This window comes from Mirounga angustirostris, unplaced genomic scaffold, assembly GCF_029215605.1.
Source record: "Mirounga angustirostris isolate CCGP_5_RB_7025 unplaced genomic scaffold, mMirAng1.0.hap1 SCAF_17, whole genome shotgun sequence".
Lineage (NCBI taxonomy): Eukaryota > Metazoa > Chordata > Mammalia > Carnivora > Phocidae > Mirounga > Mirounga angustirostris.
The window spans coordinates 43,945,699-43,962,671 of NW_026991725.1; the positions used below are offsets into that span (position 1 = coordinate 43,945,699).

General features: G+C 64.1%; 3 protein-coding genes across 8 annotated transcripts; 2 read left to right on the top strand and 1 right to left on the bottom strand.

The window, feature by feature from the left end:
- Nucleotides 1-468: 468 nt before the first annotated feature.
- CENPX (centromere protein X) lies at nt 469-4,228 on the bottom strand. Of its 2 annotated transcripts, none has more exons than XM_064583571.1 (5): nt 4,092-4,228; nt 1,585-1,636; nt 1,310-1,363; nt 993-1,081; nt 469-798 (listed from the first exon to the last, which is right to left on the bottom strand). In XM_064583571.1, the coding sequence occupies exons 1-5, from the start codon at nt 4,119-4,121 to the stop codon at nt 736-738; spliced, it is 288 nt and encodes a 95-aa protein (XP_064439641.1). In that variant the 5' UTR covers nt 4,122-4,228; the 3' UTR covers nt 469-735. The 2 variants fall into 2 exon arrangements, with proteins under 2 accessions (XP_064439641.1, XP_045743941.1); XM_045887985.2 differs by having other exon boundaries at nt 469-893; nt 4,092-4,227.
- Nucleotides 4,229-4,351: 123 nt separating this feature from the next.
- On the top strand, nt 4,352-12,943 carry LRRC45 (leucine rich repeat containing 45). 4 transcript variants are annotated; one of them, XM_045888235.3, is made up of 17 exons: nt 4,353-5,026; nt 5,961-6,022; nt 6,437-6,507; nt 6,773-6,951; nt 7,205-7,333; nt 8,588-8,700; nt 9,005-9,063; nt 9,359-9,436; nt 9,710-9,845; nt 9,917-9,994; nt 10,093-10,204; nt 10,307-10,377; nt 10,742-10,834; nt 11,119-11,211; nt 11,689-11,862; nt 11,945-12,092; nt 12,278-12,943. In XM_045888235.3, exons 1-17 carry the CDS (start codon nt 4,807-4,809, stop codon nt 12,472-12,474), a joined length of 2,013 nt encoding a protein of 670 aa, XP_045744191.1. In that variant the 5' UTR covers nt 4,353-4,806; the 3' UTR covers nt 12,475-12,943. The 4 variants fall into 4 exon arrangements, with proteins under 4 accessions (XP_064439640.1, XP_045744191.1, XP_054366610.1 ...); XM_064583570.1 differs by lacking the exon at nt 7,205-7,333 and having other exon boundaries at nt 4,352-5,026; XM_054510635.2 differs by lacking the exon at nt 11,119-11,211.
- A 7-nt stretch (nt 12,944-12,950) lies between these two features.
- RAC3 (Rac family small GTPase 3) lies at nt 12,951-15,882 on the top strand. 2 transcript variants are annotated; one of them, XM_045887984.3, is made up of 6 exons: nt 12,951-13,603; nt 14,105-14,176; nt 14,360-14,477; nt 14,618-14,680; nt 15,100-15,263; nt 15,447-15,882. In XM_045887984.3, the coding sequence occupies exons 1-6, from the start codon at nt 13,569-13,571 to the stop codon at nt 15,505-15,507; spliced, it is 513 nt and encodes a 170-aa protein (XP_045743940.1). In that variant the 5' UTR covers nt 12,951-13,568; the 3' UTR covers nt 15,508-15,882. The 2 variants fall into 2 exon arrangements, with proteins under 2 accessions (XP_045743940.1, XP_045743939.1); XM_045887983.3 differs by having other exon boundaries at nt 15,100-15,259.
- Nucleotides 15,883-16,973: the final 1,091 nt, after the last annotated feature.

Here is a 16,973-nt window from a genome sequence, read left to right on the forward strand (position 1 = left end):
CCCGATCCCCACGGTGGGTGGGGCGGCTGGTGTCCCTCCCCAGGGGACATTGTGCAGCTGTGTGTGTCCTGACTGCAGTCGCTGGGCAGCTGTCAGAGCTAAAGCGAGGTGGGTGCTGCGGGGTGGAGAGGGCGGGGCTGGGGGGCGGCGAGGCCCCCGCGCATCCAAGGGCAGCCCCACCACCCCGACCAAGCCCCTGACAGGTCCCGTGCAGCTGGTCTCCACCAGCAGGCCCTGCCCACGGCGGCATTCCCGGGCCCGCAGCGGGAGCAGCACCGTTCTGTGCTCCCAGTGAGCGGCCTCGTGTGAGGGCTCAGGGTTCAGTGGCCCTCGCTGTGGCCCCCGGCAGGGCTCTCACGCATGCGGGCTCCCGCGAGCTGTGCTGCCCTCCCAGCAGCGTGGACCGGCAGGCCAGCAGGCTTTGAAGCAACTTGACTTTGGGTGATTAATGGCAACAGGGAGGCGGGCCCGAGAGGCAGCTTTGGTTTATTGACGTTGCCTTGTGAGAACAAATTTATAGCTCAGGGAAGCATCTTCTGAGGGGTATCAGATGGCTGAAAGGTTGCACAGAAGCTTTGATGTTGGGGTGTCAGCCTGTGGGCAGCTTCGCTTGTCTGTAGAAGGTACAGGCCACCTGCCCCCCCAGGTCCCTCAGCGAGCCCCCCATCTGCTGTGTCCAGGCGGTCAGCAGCAGGACAGAGAGGACACCACGAGGAGTGGGGCATTTGCCAGGACCTAGCTCAGTCTTCGGGGCTGGAGGGGAGTATCGGTCTCAGGCATCAGCGGCTCCTTCCCTGTCTGAAGCCAGAGACCGCAGAAGTGTGGGCGCGGGGCTCGGCCTTGGCTTGGACAGCGGGCCGCAGTGGGGGTGGAGGCCCCTAGAAGTCCAGGAGCTGTGGGGGAGAGGAGCACTCAGAGCCCATGGGCACCGGCCCTGCTCCTGGGAGGGCAGGACGCAGGATGGGACAATAGCGCCCCCTGGGCCCACCTACCAGCTGAGGCAGCACCTTCTCCAGCTGGTCCATGTCCACGAGAGCCAGGTCCTCTGCCTGGGCCTGCCGGACACTGCGGATAGCCGCTTCTGCCACCACACAGGAGGCCGGTGAGGGGGGGGGGCTTGGGCTGCCTCCCCCACCCATGCCAGCTGGTGGTTCAGAAGACCGCACCGGGGGACACAGAGCTTAGGGCTGGTGGGAAGACAGGTAAGAGGTGTGTGGGAGTCCCCCCCCCGCCGAGAAAACACAAGGGGACAGCGTCCGGGCTGGCCGGGTGGGACACCAGAGGACACTGCGGGGGCCCTCGGGCTCACCCACGACGAAGATGGTCAGCAGCTCCGCCATGAGCCGCAGTGCATCCCCGCTGACTGCAAAGTGGAGGGGAGCAGGTTACAGGACCCGCGCCCTGCCCTCCCCTGCCGCCCTGGTCACCCCACTGCTCTCCTCACTACTTCCGCCTGATGACTCCTCACACAGGTGGCTCCCTGCCCTCCCCGAGGCCTTGCCCCCCCCCCGAGGCCTTGCCCCCCCCCTCCGCCCCCCAGAGCTGCAGTGCTCTGGCCCTGCCCTCCAGGTGGCGCCCACGAACCTTTGGTCTTGCTGTCCGTGAAATGCAGCTGCAGCAGCTTGCTCACCAGGTCCTGGGGGGCGGGGGCAGAGGGGTCAGTGGCCCGGCACCGCCCCTGGCCTGCCACAGACCCCCTGGGCGCTGAGTTCTGGATGCTGGAGAGGCCCTCCCAGGGTGGGGGCCTGGGCAGTGAGGAGCCCCCAATGCCTCCAGAAGGATCGTAAGTCAGACACAGGTGGTGGACAGGTGGGAGCAACCCCGGTGCCCACCCGGTCCTCCTGGGCTCCAGGGCGGTCTTGCACTCCCGCCCCCGGGGCTGAGGCGCTCTCCTCCAGTGGGCCCCTTGGCAGGTGTGTCCACACTGCCCACACTGCCTAGCTTGTGCCAGACCCTGCTCTTGGCGCCAGGTCAGCTCCCTCTGAGGTCCCTCTCTAGAGTCGGCCACATGCAGGGCCTGGGATGGTCACTTGGGAAGCCCACAACTGGGCAGAGGCTGGGCTGCTCCGCCTATAGGCGGTCAGGGTGAACGCGGGAGGAGGGGAGGCAGAGCCTGAGCATGTCCACAGGGCCTCCGGACAAGGGTGGGTCCAAGCCGAGGCTCCTCAAGGTGGGGGGCTTGAGCCCCTAAAGGACGGCACCACTCTGCAGAGCTGGGGGCTGTGGGGGAAAGATTCTGGGGCCCAGGAGCTCAGCTTGGAACATGCTGAGTGAGGGACACGCATGAGGCGCCCAAGCAGAGTGGCTGGGTAGGTGGCTGGAGCTGAGAAGAGCCTTCCAGAAGGTCCAAGGATGATGAGGCTTTGGGGGGTGGACCAAGGGAGGTAGGTTACGGAGAGCAGGGTCCAGCCACAAGAGGCTGTGAATGAGGAGCCAGCAGAGCCAGCCGGGAGGTAGGAGGAGCCCAGAAATGGGGTGTCACGCAGGGAAGGGGAGCTGGGGACTGGCCACGCCTCCAGCTTTAGCCTCTGGAGGTTTCGCTGCCTCACCCAGGGCAGCTCGGCAAAGCCCGAGAGCAGAGCAGAGGGGCAGGGGAGGGAGTGGACGCCATGGGGCCCAGGCTCAGGAGGGGAAGAACTTGCCACCGGGTCACTCCAGACGCAGCCTTGCCCTCCCAGCAGTGACCGTGAGGGCTTGGCGCCCCCTGCTGTCCTTCTTGCTGCTTACCAAGAAGGTGCTGGAAAAGGCCCACAAGGCTCCGCCGCCCCACCTGCTCCTGGAACCGGGGAAGAGCTACAGGAGCAGGCCTCCTGCACCCGGGCTGCCGACACCAAAGGAGTCAGCACCAGCTGCATGTGGCGGTGGTCCCCTAAACAGACGAGTAACTCAAACTTGAGGAGGGCAGGACTGGACCTGGGACGCATTCAGCCTTTACCCCACTGCACGCAGCCCCTACGGCTTCCCTCTGCCCCTCTCACCCTCACCTGCAACAGGCCTGCTCAAGGGTAATGATTGTAACCCCAGCTCTGGCCAGAGCCCTCGGGGTGAGGACTCAGGGCTGTCCAGGTCTGCTGGTGCTCCTGTCTCCAGCAATTATAATGGGGGGATTCTTGTGACCACCACTCTGCCAAGTCACCCTAGCCTCAGTGGCTTTCCCTTTTCAGTCATGACCCGCTGCTGGGCCAGGGCCGAGCCACCCTCCTGGGTGACAAAGGAGAAGAGGAGGCTGAAGCAGAAAGTGAGCCACAGAGAACCCCTGCCTCTCTGTAAGGCAGTAACTGCTACCTGGACTGGTGGAGCAAGGCCCACGGGCCTTCCCAGCGCACCTGCCTGGTATCAAGGGCTCAGTGCCTCCCAACCTTGGCACAGACCCACAAAGTGAGGCTCAAGCCACTCACAGCCTGCAGGGGGTGGAAGCCCGTAGGGGCCCCCATACCTTCCCAGCCACCCAGAACCGCACTCACTGGGGCAGAGCATACGGTGAGGCTCCTGAGCGGGACAGCCTCAGTTTCTCTACTGGTAAGTGAGGATCGTACTTGCACCCAAGTCCTAACGGGTTAATCTATGTCAAGGGCATGCAAGCGTGCCTGACTGGTGTCCAGGAGGACACGTGCGGAGCCACAACCCCGGCCACCCCCGCCACGATGGACCACAGACCAGCAGGGCCAGTTTCAGCCCTGCTCAGGTGGGACGCGAAGCCCAGGGCCCCGTGAGAGGCGACGGGCCAAAGGGAAGCTTGGGAATCTGCAGGCAGTGTGGCCACCAGCGAGCCGGGTTGAGCCACTCCGCGCCACCTGGTTGAGAGCAAGTCCCGCGGGGTCCCGGGGCGCCCGGGCCGTTAGGGCGGTGGTGGGGCCCGGGCTCCTGTCCGAGCGCACCCCCCGCCCCCGCCCTGTTTCTGCACACCCCTCCCTCTTGCCGCAAACCCGGCTGCCTGCTCGGCCTCCAGCGACTCGGGTGCAGGACCCCACCCGCGGAGGGCAGAGGGCGCGATTCTGGGAACGTGAGTCCCACGTGGGGCCGGGCCGCGGCGCCCGCCGCCCGGCCCCGCCGCCCGGCCGCCCGGCCCCCCGCCCTGCCAGCCCTCTCACTTTCCGGAAGCCGCCGCCAGTTCCTTCCATGACAGCCGCCCGGACGCGCGCCCTCCAGAGCCCCGGGAGCCCCCCAGCTAGTCCGCCCTGAGCGCGCCCTCCGAGGCCCCGCCCCGCCCCCCAGCCAATCAGCCCGGAGCGCGCCTCCCGCAGCCCCGCCCCCGCCCAGCCCCACCCCCGTGGGCCCGCAGCGCGTGCCCGCCCCTTCGTCCCTATTGGTCCGCGGCGAGCAACGCCCTCCCCCGCAGAGCCTCCTGGGAGTTGCAGTTTGCGCCCGCCCTTCCCGGCACACCTTGCTCTTCCTGGATACTGAGGCTTCGCGGCGGCCGCGCGGACCCGCTGCCAGAGAGTGAGGGTCCGAAGCGCGCTGGCTGGGGGCTTGGAGTCCCGCCCCGCTGCTGGAGGGCCAGTCTGCGCGGGGCCCCCATCCCCGCCGCCTGGCGCACGCCCCCCTCCCCGGTTCCGTGCCGGAGCGGTCCCCTGCCCACCCCCCGCCCTCATGGGGTCTCCCTCCTGGAGAACCAGTTCGGTTTGTCCCTCGTTGCTCGGCTGCTGAGGACTTAGGAGTCCTTGTGCTCCACCCTGAGCCGCTCGGCGCCGTAGGCCCCCACGGGAGAGGCCCTGCCCTCTTGCCCTTAGGGAGGGGAGCCGGGGAGCCGGAGCCTGCCCTCGGCTTCAGCTGGCTCATGGTGAAGCCCGTCTCTAGGAGCGTGCCATGGAGGAGTTCCGGCACTCCTACAGCCGGCTGTGCAAGGAAAGTGGGGCTGAGCCCCAGGAAACTGTCCTGCAGCAACTGCAGGAGCTGCCACGGGGCCGGCTGGATCTGGCCACCCAGAGCCTGACCGTGGACACCTGCAGGGCCTTGGGCAAGCTGCTGCAGAAGGAGGCACTGCTGACGGAGCTCATCCTGAGTGACTGCATGCTGAGCGAGGAAGGTGGGCACCCGAGCATGGGCAGGGGCCAGGGCAGCCCTCGCAGCTTCAGAGTTGGGATTGGGATCAAGCCCTTTGCCTGCGGGCAGCCCGGCCTTGCTCTGTTTGCTCTGATTTGTTGCACATGGTTCTCGTTCCTTGGCAGCCTCTGGCAGAGAGCTCTTCCATCCCACCAGACCTCATCTTTGTGAGGTTTCTGTGCTTCTTCTTCTTCTTCTTTTTTTTTTTAAAGATTTTATTTATTTATTCATGAGAGACAGGGAGAGAGAGAGAGGCAGAGGGAGAAGCAGGCTCCCCGCTGAGCAGGGAGCCCGATGCGGGGCTCCATCCCAGGACCTCGGGATCTTGACCTGAGCCGAAGGCAGATGCTTAACCATCTGAGCCACCCAGGTGCCCAGTTTCTGCGCTTCTGTACTGTACGTCGTTAAAGCAAGCGGCAGCGTCCCTGGCATCAGAGGGCAGTTTCTCTCTGTAACAGAGAAACCTTACCTTCCCCTGACTTAGGAGAGATCCAGTGTGCTGGTGAGCATGAGGTCAGCAGCCTGGCTCTGTGCCTAGCAGAGAGTACAGATTTTTTTTTTTTTAAAGGATTTTATTTATGACAGAGAGAGACACAGCGAGAGAGAGAACACAAGCAGGGGGAGTGGGAGAGGGAGAAGCAGGCTTCCCGCCGAGCAGGGAGCCCGATGTGGGGCTTGATCCCAGGTCTCTATGATCGTGACCTGAGCTGAAGGCAGACGCTTAACGACTGAGCCACCCAGGCACCCCAGATGTTTCAAACCTGGCAGTGAGCAGGGCAACTCATTTCTGGCATGAATCCTGACCACTGGGGGCCACTGGGACAGTCATCTCTCCCCTGTGTCTGGGGAGCTGCTCCAAGCTGGAGCCCACAGGGAGGAGCTCAGGGGCACAGAGTGACGGCCCTACCTTCCTACAGGGGCCACACTGCTGCTCCAGGGGCTGTGTGCCCACACCGTCGTGCGGTTTCTGGATCTAAAGGTGAGCAGGTCTGCACTTGGGCGTGCTACTTGAGACCGGGAGGGGGGGTGGGGGGAGGAAGATTTGAGTGTCCTGGCAGCCTGAAAATCTGAATGGTGGCCAGAGACAGTGTCTTAAGTACTCTTGGCACATAGAGCTCCACACCCATTTCTGATGGTCTTGGTGGGGGTGGGTGGGTGGTGATTGGGGGTCAGGAATGTGAGTTCCAAAGTGTTCACATGAACAAACAATGAACCTGCACCAGGAGGCCCACTGTGGTCAGGGAAAGCAATATCTGAAAGGAGCCGTACCTTCTGCCAAGAGCCACCTGGCCTCATCCACTGCTGGACCAGGGTCCTGTGGGGTGTGGACGTGGCATTTGGAGCTCATCCTGCAACAATGGGGAATTAACCAGCCTGCCTCTTCCTGCCCTAGGGCAATAACCTTCAAGCTGCAGGTGCTGAGGCTCTGGGACAACTCCTCCGACAGAACAAGTCCATTCAGAGGTGAAGTGTGGTCCTGGCCCCTAGCACCCCTCCCACCCCGTGAGTGGTTCGGGGTTGGCTCAGAGGGCACATTCTGCAGCCTGAGAGCATCGTCTCCTGGCTGGTCGTCTGTGTCTCCCATCCGTTGGTAGGGAGTTGGCAAGTATAAGTTACTCACATGCTCTAGCCTCTCCACCAAGGCCCTGAAGCCTGCACCTCTCCTCTGGCCCCTATGGCAGCAGGGTGCTCCTTGGGGCCACCCACCTCACGTCCACCTTTCCTACAGCCTCACCCTGGAGTGGAACAACCTGGGCACGTGGGAAGATGCCTTCGCCACCTTCTGCGGGGCCCTGGCGGGCAATGGCACCCTCCGGCAGCTGGACCTCCGCAACAACCAGATCAGCCACAAGGGCGCGGAGGAGCTGGCCTTGGCCCTGACATGCAACGCCAGCCTCCAGCAGCTGGGTGAGGCCTCCCCTCACTGGCCTCCTCCAGGTCTGCGGTCTGGGGCTCTGTGCCACTGTCCACTCAGCCTTGCTGCTGCTTTTGTCCTCTTCCGGAAGCAAGGGGGTGGGAGGGTGTCGTGGGGAGGGCCCGGTGAGCGGGGCCCCTGCTCTGTTGGTGATCACAGGGAGTACCCTTCCTCAAAGAAAGCATCCCGGGCCGGGCCAGCTCTGTCCAGGTGCATTCCATCTGGTGACAACAGGTTTCCTTCCAGACCTGCGCTGGAATAGCATCGGCCTCCTGGGGGGCCGGGCCCTGGTGAACTCTCTCCCCCGCAACAGAACCCTGTGGAGGCTGGAGCTGGCTGGGAATAACGTCCCAGGCGACATCCTCAGAGCCGTGGGTATGGGCACTCAGGGCTGCTGATGGCTCGCGCTGTTTGGAGCTGGGCATAAAGCTGATTCCTTCTGACAGGGCCAGCCACCGCGGGAGGGGCGGCTCGAGGCTCAGGACGGGGATGTGTACAGGCATCGTGAGGTAGACTAAATCAGAAACAGGGAGAAGAGGGAGAAGGTGTCGGGGAGGGATGTGATGGCGGTGAGCTTGCGGAGCTCTGCTCTCTGCTGCCCTGAGCTCTCCTCAGTGTGTGCGCTCCCTTCTCAGGCCTGCGACGTTGGGGGGGGGGGTGTCACCTCTTGCACAGATGAAGAAACGGAGGCACTGTGGCTTGGGGCCTTGCCCTGAGGGCCACACTCATGCCTTGGTGGCCCAGCCACAGCTGGGAAGGGGCTTCTGGGCATCTGCCCTGACACCCCAGAGTTCATGGGTGTGGGGCCACCCGGGCTCCATGGTCCCCTCCCATTAGTGACCCCGACAACTCAGCCCCAAGCCCAGTAGAACACTCTGCCACTCCACACGGCTACTTGTTCTGCCCGTAGCGCCAGCCACCCCAGGGCCTGAACTTGGGCTGGAATCCTGCATGGGGCCACCGCCTCCTGCTGGGCCTGCCCCGCCCATGTCATCGTCCCAAACTTTTCCTAGTCCCCCAGCTTTTGGGTGGCTCTTCTCCAAATGCTGCCTGAATCTCTCCAGAACACAGGAGTTGAGCATGACATTCTTTTTTTTTTTTTTTTAAAGATTTTATTTATTTGAGAGAGAGTGAGACAGAGAGAGAGAGCATGAGAGGGGGGAGGATCAGAGGGAGAAGCAGAGTCCGCTGAGCAGGGAGCCCGATGCGGGACTCGATCCCGGGACTCCAGGATCATGACCTGAGCCGAAGGCAGTCGCTTAACCAACTGAGCCACCCAGGTGCCCCATGACATTCAATTCTTAAAAGTCATACAGTGGACTCTGACCTTTGGGATGGAGCCCAAATGCCCCAGGATAGCCTCCACCTCTGGCAGCTGGGCAGTCTCCCCTGCCTCTTCCCATGTGCGTGCTGCCCTGCACAGTTGCCTCCGGGGCTCCCGGCCCCACTGGTACCCCCACCCCTACCCCTGCTCAAGCCCTTCACCTCCTAGTGCGCTCTGATTTGCGGGGTGAGACTGCCCACAGTGTTGATTCTCTGATGACTGGCTTCTGGGCCCAGGGCTGGGCTAACTGTTGGCCACTCTGAGGGCTGAGCAGCCCCCTTGGTGGGCAACTGGACTCTCCGTAGAGCAAGCCATGGACCACAACCAGGAGCGGCAGACCACTTCCCGAGAGAACCAGGCCCGCACCCATGTGCTCAGCAAGGAGGTAAAACACCTCCGGGAAGAGAAGTCCCGGCAGGTGAGGACAGCACTGCAGAGCCTCGCTCCACCTTGGTCCCCATGCCATGGCCATCTTCCCTTCCCCTGGACCCTGGAGCTTCTCTGAGTGGCCAACACTCAGGCCCGAGAGGCAGCCTTTTGGTCTGACCTCTGGCCGGGTGGGCGGGCAGTGGGCCTCGCTGTGTGCGAGCCCCATCCCCCTCTCGGATGAGGCAGATGCTTTTCTGTTCTGCTTCGGTGGGCATCTGCCCTCCTTCCTGCTTAACCAGGGGCGGTAGGCAGGCTCCGGGCCCTGACGGGGCTCTGGTTGGCTCTGTCCCCAGTTTCTGGACTTGATGGAGACGATTGATAAGCAGCGAAAAGAGATGGCCAGGAGCAGCAGGTGAGTGTGGCCCCAGGGCTGCAGAGCTACAGCTCAGGTGGGGTGCCTGAGGTTTGGGTCCTGGCTCTGGCCTTGTGGGGTGACTGGCCCTGAGCCTTGTCACTTGCCCACCGATGAGCTGGTAGCATGTTCTTGCCAAAGACACTGGCTGGGGGGCTCGGGGCAGCACTGAGAACTTCCCTGGCCACACCTGGAACGTTGTAGAAGCATGAAGAGCAGTAGCTGCTACCAGAGCCAGGGGGGCCTGGGAGTGCTCTGAGCTTCGGGGTTCCTGGACCTTCCTTTTTGCTTATAGGGTATCGGCAGCATGCGTAGGGCAGCTTCAGGAAGCCCTGAATGAGAGACATTCCATCATCAATGCCCTCAAGGCCAAGTAAGTGGGGCAGAGGGTAGGCGAGTGGTGGAGGGGTGGCTTCGGAACGTTTTAGGGATGTGCCAGGGGCAGAAAAGAGTGATAAAGACAAGAACCCTAGTCCCCAGTGTACAAAGTAGAGGGGGGAGACAGCGGGGTTGATAATCCCAGAAGGCTTCTTGGAGGAGGTGAGCTTTAGCTGAGGTGACTAGTGGTTGGCAAGAAGGAGAACGGCAGTGCCTTTGCAGGGCTCAAGGTGAAGCTGGGGCGGGACTGGCTTTTCCCTCCTTATAGGCTGCAGATGGCCGAGGCCGCCCTGGCCCTGTCAGAGCAAAAGGCCCAGGGCCTGGGAGAGCTCTTGGCTACTGCGGAGCAGGAACAGCAAAGCTTGGCGCAGAGGCAGGCAAAGGAGCACAGGATGGAGCAGCAGGTGACCAGGGCGGGCAGGGGGGCGGGCGGTGCTTGGCAGGGGTGACCGGTGGTGCCCTGTCTCACCCGCAGGAGGCTGCAGAGCGGGAGTCTAAGCTCCTCAGAGACTTATCTGCTGCCAACGAGAAGAACCTGCTTCTGCGAAACCAGGTGAGGGGTGAGGGGCCAGGCCCCCGGGGAGACTGGGGCAGGGGCCAAGGGCAGGGGGCCAGGGCCCAAGCTTCCCGCCCATGGTGCTGGCTTCCCAGGTGGACGAGTTGGAGCGGAAGGTGAGAGCTCAGCAGGAGCAGCTGTTCCTGGCCAGGCAGGAGCTGAGCAACACGACGGCTGAGCTGAAGATGCGGGCCAACCAGGCCGAGGGTGGGCACACGCAGGCTCGCGGCTGAGGGGCCCAGAAAGGGGAGGACAGGGAGTGAGGGCCCCCCAGGGATTCCCACCCTGCTGTCCCCGCTGGGCTTCCAGAGCGTCTGGAACTGGAGAAGAAAAGGTCCCGACAGAGCTTGGAGGACTTGGAGCAGCTGCGAGCCAAGGAGGTGCTTGTTAGTTACACCATCCGGCCTCTTGTCCCTGCCGTCCGCCCGGGGTGGCAGGCTGTCCCCAACGCACACCCCTGGCTGTGCTCCCCTGACAACCTTGCGGTGCTGGGTGTGAGTTCTTTGCCAGCCCCGGCAGATGCCAGACCCAGAAACTCCCGACCAGCCTCTAGAAAGGACCCTAGCACAGGCTGCCACCTGAGTGTGGCACTGCGAAGCCTCGCTTCCTGCAAAGCCACGAGGGGCAGCCCCTTCTGGGAAGGAAGTGTCCCCAGGACTTGCCACCACGGGGTGGGGATTCCATGGGGGGATGTAAGCTGGGGAGCTAGTCTTCCAGCCCTGTTCCTGCCCCTCACCTGGGCAGGTGGAGCACATGACTCGTCACCTGGAAGAGAGTGAGAGGGCCATGCAGGAGAGGGTACAGAGGCTGGAGGCCTTGCGGCTATCCCTGGAGGAGGTGAGCATGTGCTGGTTTGGTGCAAGGCTCTGCCCTTACCTGGGGCACCCCTTCTGTGGTCTCAGAACCTCATCAGGACCCACCCATCAATATCCTTGTGAGGCCAGAAGGACCTCATGAGGTGGGACATGGGATCCCTTGGCTGTGGCAACCTTGCCTAGTGAGCGGAGCCCTCAGGAGGCTGGTGCAGGGGTATACCCCCTGGCCTAGCAGCTGGGTGGGGCCCGAGGAGCCCCTGGCCAGGACAGGAGAACAGGCCCAGTGGGTCACTGTCTGTGGTGCAGGAGCTGAGCCGAGTGAAGGCGGCGGCTCTCAGTGAGCGTGGCCAGGCTGAGGAGGAGCTCATTAAGGCTAAGAACCAAGTCCGTCTGGAGGAGGTGAGCCCGTGGCCACCAGGGAGCGAGGCCTGAGGGGCTGAAGTGCACAGGTCAGACCCAGGCTGTCTTTTGGCTTTGTAGGGGGGAGGTGGGGGACAGGAGTCCCAAGGGTACAGGGGCAGATAGGAGTCAGAGCAGGACAGGTCCAGGATCACCTCCGACCCCCCTGCAAAGAGCCACTGACTCCAGCCCTGGGATGGGGGAAGGGGTATGCATGGCCAGAGCCAGGACCCAGAGGGCAGAATGGTCAGCCTGGGAGATGGGTACTCCCTATAGGCGAGTTCAAGTTGAGCCTATTCAGGATATACACACATAATAACTTAGGAGGCAGTTTCCACGTTGCAAATGAAAGCTCCCCTCTAGCTGGGGCGGGGGATCCCTCCCACTCCCCGTGAGCTCAGGGCCACAGGAGGGAAGCAACAGGCAGGGCTTGGGCCCTCCCCGCGCTGCTTACCAGCCCTTCTCCTGTGCCCACAGCGGCAGCATCTGGCTCACCTGGAGGAGAAGCTGCGGCTGCAGGCGCAGGCTCGGGACGAGGCTCAGAGCGCCTGCCTGCAGCAGAGGCAGACGGTGGCCGAGGCCCAGGCCCGGGCCAGCCAGCTGGGCCTGCAGGTGGAAGGCCTGAGACGACGCCTGGAGGAGCTGCAGCAGGTGGCTGGGATGGTGCCCCCCGCGTCCTTCGCACCCGCCCCCTCCCCGCCCCCCACCACACACTCACCCCCATGTCTGGCAGGAACTGAGCAACAAGGACCAAGAAAAGGTGGCCGAGGTGACCAGGGTGCGGGTGGAGCTGCGTGAGCAGAACGGCCGCCTGCAGGCAGAACTGACGGCCCAGGAGGCGCTGAAAGAGAAGGTGGCAGCCCTGGAGCGCCGGCTGAAAGGTGAGCGGAGCCCGAGCGCCGCGCCATCTCAGCAGGACCCTTTCTCACTAGTCCCAAGGGCGGGCGGGCGGGCGGGCTGCAGAGCTGGGCCTGGCCTCCAGGGGACCCCGCACAAGCCCCACCAGGCCCCTCTGCCGACCTCCCGATCGGCTGGGGCCGCCTCCACCCCGTTTCTTGTCCTGCAGTGATCGCAGGTGACCACCGGGAGGCGCTGCTGGACAGGGAGAGTGAGAACGCCTCTCTCCGGGAGAAGCTTCGGCTCAAGGAGGCCGAGATCGCCCGGATCCGGGAGGAGGAGGCCCAGAGAGCCGGCTTCCTGCAAAATGCTGTCCTGGCTTATGTGCAGGGGTCTCCTCTGAGGGCTATCAGCCCCCAGAAGTGAAGGGAGGCAGGATACTCGGGGCGGGGCAGGAGGGCAGCATCTCCCAGACATGTGTGCCCCATTGCTGCCCGTCCCTGCGTCTCCAGACTCAGCCTGGCGGACAGTCTGGCAGCGCAGGCAGGGTCTACGTCTGGGGACTTGGAAAATCGGGGCCCAGCCGGATCAGTGCGTGCGGACCGCCGCTGCTCAGCACCGGCTAGCAGGCTAGGCCAGCCCAGGGCTGCTGGCCACCAGGACCGGAGGGGGCACCCCCTGGGCCCTTCCCGAGCCTTCCTCCCAGTCCCAGGGAACAAGCCTGACATGCGTCTGAGGAAAAGCCCCCAAGGGGGGGGGGGAAATCCAGAAGAGCTGTCCGCAGCTCCCCCCCTCACAATCAGCTCGTCCGATGTAACCACACATGCTCCTTTTACAATGTAACCAGGAGACTCCCTGGGTCTTTTGAAATACATAACTTTTACACTTTGTGATACGTTTGGGGCCGGTACCTTTTCCCACGTCATCTGTGCTCCCAACCACCCAGGAGACCCTCTGTCCCAACCCTGGAAGGAAGACCCTCCGGGTGCAGCCAGGTGGCCCTTCCCTACCGACGACCAGTGGTGACTGCGGAGCTACTGCGGGCGACCTCCGGCGGCGGAGGGACTGGGGACTGCCAGCGCCAGGGCGGGGGTGGGGGGGTCTCATCCCCTCTGGCAGTGGGCCCTGGGCGCGCCCTCCCTAGAAGAAGCCACAAGCAGAGACCACCCCACGCACGGCCTGGTGGGGGTGGGAGTCACCTGCCCGCGCTGCGCCCTGGCCCGCGGCTTGGATCCCGGGGGCGCTGGGGGGAGCCCGCCGGGGCTTGGGGACTGGCTGGGCGTCGCCGTGTCCCCACCCCTCGCAGAGCTCTCCCGGAACGGCGAGTGCCGGGCTCGGGGCGGGCCCGCGCCCCCCGCGCCCCCCGCCGGCCGCGCTCGGCTGTCTCCGCGCCCGGCGCTCGGCGGCGCTCGGCTGTCTCCGGCCGCTCGGCTCGGCGCTCGGCTCGGGTCCGCGGCCGCTGCGGCGCCGGGCATTTCTCCGCAGCTCGGCTCGCGGCCGCGCCCGCCCGGCCCGCGCCCATGCAGGCCATCAAGTGCGTGGTGGTCGGCGACGGGTGAGTGCGCGGCGCGGAGGCCGCGGGCCGGGCGGGGGCGGCCCCGGGGACCTTGCCCGGGCTGAGCGCACGGCTCCGGGGCGGGGGTGCGGGGTACCGGCTCGGGCCCGGGCGGGGCGGCCCTCAGGCCCCGACGCCCGTGCGGCGCGCGCCCTGGGGCCGGGCAGGAGCGGGAGGGCGCACCGGGGCGGGGTCCCGGCTGGCCGCCGGGCGCAGGCCTGCAGCCCGGGCCCACCTGATGCTGCCCGGGCCGCCGCCTGGCCTCCTGGTGGGTGGGGCCAGGCCTCTCACCTGGACTGAGCCCTGCGCGGGTCCCACCCTCGCCGGGGTGCCGGGATCTCTGAGCCGGCTCGCCCCCGCCCTACCCTCTGGAGGCCCGCCTGCAGCTCTGCTGGGCTGGGGCCCCTGTCTCCGCCTGTGGTCCCTTGGGAGGGGGCTGCCCTTGCTGGGCAGAGGGCTGAGGCTTGGCCCGGGAGCAACGTGGCTCGCCTCTGTCCGCAGCGCCGTGGGGAAGACCTGCTTGCTGATCAGCTACACGACCAACGCCTTCCCGGGAGAGTACATCCCCACCGTGTGAGCGCTCCGGGTGGGCGGGTCTGGAGCTAGCCCATCTCAGGGCTCCCCTGGGCGTCGAGGTCAGGCCCAGGTGGCCCTGTTCTGGGCTTCTGGGGTGGGGCCAGGGTGCTGCCAAAGCTCAGGTTCTGTGCGGGCCCGAGAGCCCAAGATCTGGACCGACAGTCGTGCTCTGCCTGGCAGTTTCGACAATTACTCTGCCAACGTGATGGTGGACGGGAAGCCGGTCAACCTGGGGCTGTGGGATACCGCCGGGCAGGAGGACTATGACCGGCTGAGGCCGCTCTCCTATCCCCAAACTGTAGGTGACAGCAGGGCCGGCCCCAGGAGCTGGGTGGCTTGGGTGGGGTCCTTGAGGTCCTCGTGTGTGTGTGGAGGGACAGGGGCCATTTGGAGGTCCTTGACCACTCCCACCTGGGCCCCCTCACCCTTTCTCCCAAGGATGTCTTTCTGATCTGCTTCTCCCTGGTGAGCCCAGCATCCTTTGAGAATGTTCGAGCCAAGGTAGGGCAGTGCTGCCGGGAGGGCTTGTCTGTAGGGGAGGGGGTGTCCAGAGGACTTTCCCTGGCAGGGCAGGGGTGTCTTGCCTGAAGACCTTAGGTCACTTGTCCTTTAGAGGCAGAGGAGATCCCTGTTTTGCTTGGATCTGAAGGTGACCCAGGGGGAGTGATGAAGGGGCAGAGGTGGGGTAGGGGTGGTGAGCGAGGCTCTCAGAGCAGGGAGGGCCGATACGAACCTTCCAGGTACGTATTTTTGTCCTTGGTTGTTTCCCCACCAAGCCCACTGCCCGCTTCCTGAAGCAGGAAGGGCTCAGTGTGGATCCAGGGACTGAGATGAAGGGACCCTTGGGAGCCATGGCCTGCTGTGGGCGTGGCTGTAGGGGAAGCCCCCAGGTGTAGGGGTCAGAGCCTCCATCCCCACAGTGGTACCCAGAGGTGCGACACCACTGCCCCCACACGCCCATCCTCCTGGTGGGCACCAAGCTGGACCTCCGTGACGACAAGGACACCATCGAGCGGCTTCGGGACAAGAAGCTGGCACCTATCACCTACCCCCAGGGCCTGGCCATGGCCCGCGAGATCGGTGAGTGGGCACTGCAGGGCCTTCAGGTGGGGGCAGGAAAGAAGGGGCGGGAGGCATGCTCTGGAAGGCCCCCACCCGTGCTGACCCCCTCCTTGCACTCCCCCTCCCACCCTCACTGCCCCCTCCCTTGCTGTCCTCCCCCTTGCTGACTCCCATCCTCAGCAGCCCCTATCCTCTCTGCTCCTAGGCTCTGTCAAGTACCTGGAGTGCTCAGCCCTCACTCAGCGGGGCCTGAAGACCGTGTTTGACGAGGCCATCCGGGCTGTGCTCTGCCCACCCCCTGTGAAAAAGCCGGGGAAGAAGTGCACAGTCTTCTAGAGCCTGCTTCGAGAGGAGCAGCCCCGCCCGACCCGTGTTTGCTGTCGTGTTGAGATGTTTGGTGTCCCTGAGTCTGCTGTGGGGGAGTGGTGTGGGTGGGGAGGGGGTAGAAGCATGGGGACGAGGCCACCCCTCCTGGGGACAGGGCTGGGGCAGTGGAGTCCTGTCTGCTCTGTCTCCTTTTTCTGGGGGCACAGCTCCAGCTTTACCTGGACCCCACAGGAGGCTGGAAGGGAGCAGGGTCTCCCTCGGGCTGCAGGGGCGGGTCCAGGGCAGCCCCCGGCTGGGCTTCCTGATGGGGGAGGTTGGGGGGGTGGGTCCTGTTCATGCGCCCCAGGAAGGGGTAGCCCTTACTTCTTTTATACAATAAACATTCTCCACCAACATCTCCTGTCTGGGTACTTGTCTCTCTAGCCTGGGGTGCTTTGCCCCTAACCTCCCCCATAGAGAGTACAGAGGGATGAGCTTGACCCCACACGCTGGGCAAAAGGAGAAAAAGACCTTGCTCAGCTGTGTCAGTCCCCAAAGGATGGGACCCAGACCAAAGTGGGAGTAAGGGCATGCAGCCCCTTTGGGGTGAAGAAAAGCCCCCGTCGTACTGACTTCAGGCCTCTGAGAGGGGCACACCCAGGGGAGTGAGGTGGGCTTTGGTCAGGCAGCTCCCAGTGTGGTGAGGGAACAGCCTGCGGTCAAGGCCCACCGAGCCCTATGTAGCCCCTGGCAGGACTGTGCCAGCAGCCTCCTCCGGAGCTCCCCCCACCCACCAGGGCTGGGGGACACCGAGCCGAGTACTCAGGAAGAGAAGTGGTCAGGAGGAAAGGCGTCCAGTGTAGACGAAAGCGTGGAGGTCAAGCATGGTTCGGAGAGGAGAGGAGGCAGCGGCAAGGGGGGGAGCCTGTCACCGCTGAAGTCAGAAATAGTGGGAGGCGAGGCAGGGGTCAGCCTGGGAGGGTCCCGGGACCACAGTCCAGGAGCTCGGACTTCACCCGAGGCCACAGGGCACACTCCAGGCAGACACATGATTAGAACCCTCTGCCTCCCCGTGGTGTGCAGAACAGGCCTGAGCTAACTCTGAAGAGCCAACTGCCGGATTTTCGGGAATTTTGCTAGGCAGCTGCTCAACAGCCTTTATTAATAACTGTATGAACTTACAGTTAGCTATATTAAAAACAAAATCAATAAATACTCCAAACACCCCTAATTGTTTTTGTACATAGTACACCTGTTTTTGGGGTTATTTACGCCAGCCGTGTCTGTGTGGTGAGGATGCAACATAAAGGTGGGAGACCTCGAGGCACCTGGGGGGCTCAGTCGGTTGATCTTCTGACTCTTGGTTTTGGCTCAGGTCGTGATCTTGAGCCCTGTTGTCTAGCCCTGTGCTATCAGCTCTGCGCTC

Bases quoted from the DNA above. Each gene is read 5' to 3' on its own strand.
- LRRC45 (XM_045888235.3), top strand. From the start codon at position 4,807: ATGGAGGAGTTCCGGCACTCCTACAGCCGGCTGTGCAAGGAAAGTGGG. The intron at 9,846-9,916 runs GTGACCAGGGCG...TCTCACCCGCAG, and splicing joins AGCACAGGATGGAGCAGCAG to GAGGCTGCAGAGCGGGAGTC. The intron at 12,093-12,277 runs GTGAGCGGAGCC...CTTGTCCTGCAG, and splicing joins CCTGGAGCGCCGGCTGAAAG to TGATCGCAGGTGACCACCGG.
- RAC3 (XM_045887983.3), top strand. From the start codon at position 13,569: ATGCAGGCCATCAAGTGCGTGGTGGTCGGCGACGG. The intron at 13,604-14,104 runs GTGAGTGCGCGG...CTCTGTCCGCAG, and splicing joins TGCGTGGTGGTCGGCGACGG to CGCCGTGGGGAAGACCTGCT. The intron at 14,681-15,099 runs GTAGGGCAGTGC...CCATCCCCACAG, and splicing joins TTGAGAATGTTCGAGCCAAG to TGGTACCCAGAGGTGCGACA.
- CENPX (XM_064583571.1), bottom strand. From the start codon at position 4,121: ATGGAAGGAACTGGCGGCGGCTTCCGGAAA. The intron at 1,364-1,584 runs GTTCGTGGGCGC...TCCACTTTGCAG, and splicing joins CACGGACAGCAAGACCAAAG to TCAGCGGGGATGCACTGCGG. The intron at 1,082-1,309 runs GTGAGCCCGAGG...GTGTGGTGGCAG, and splicing joins GCTGACCATCTTCGTCGTGG to AAGCGGCTATCCGCAGTGTC.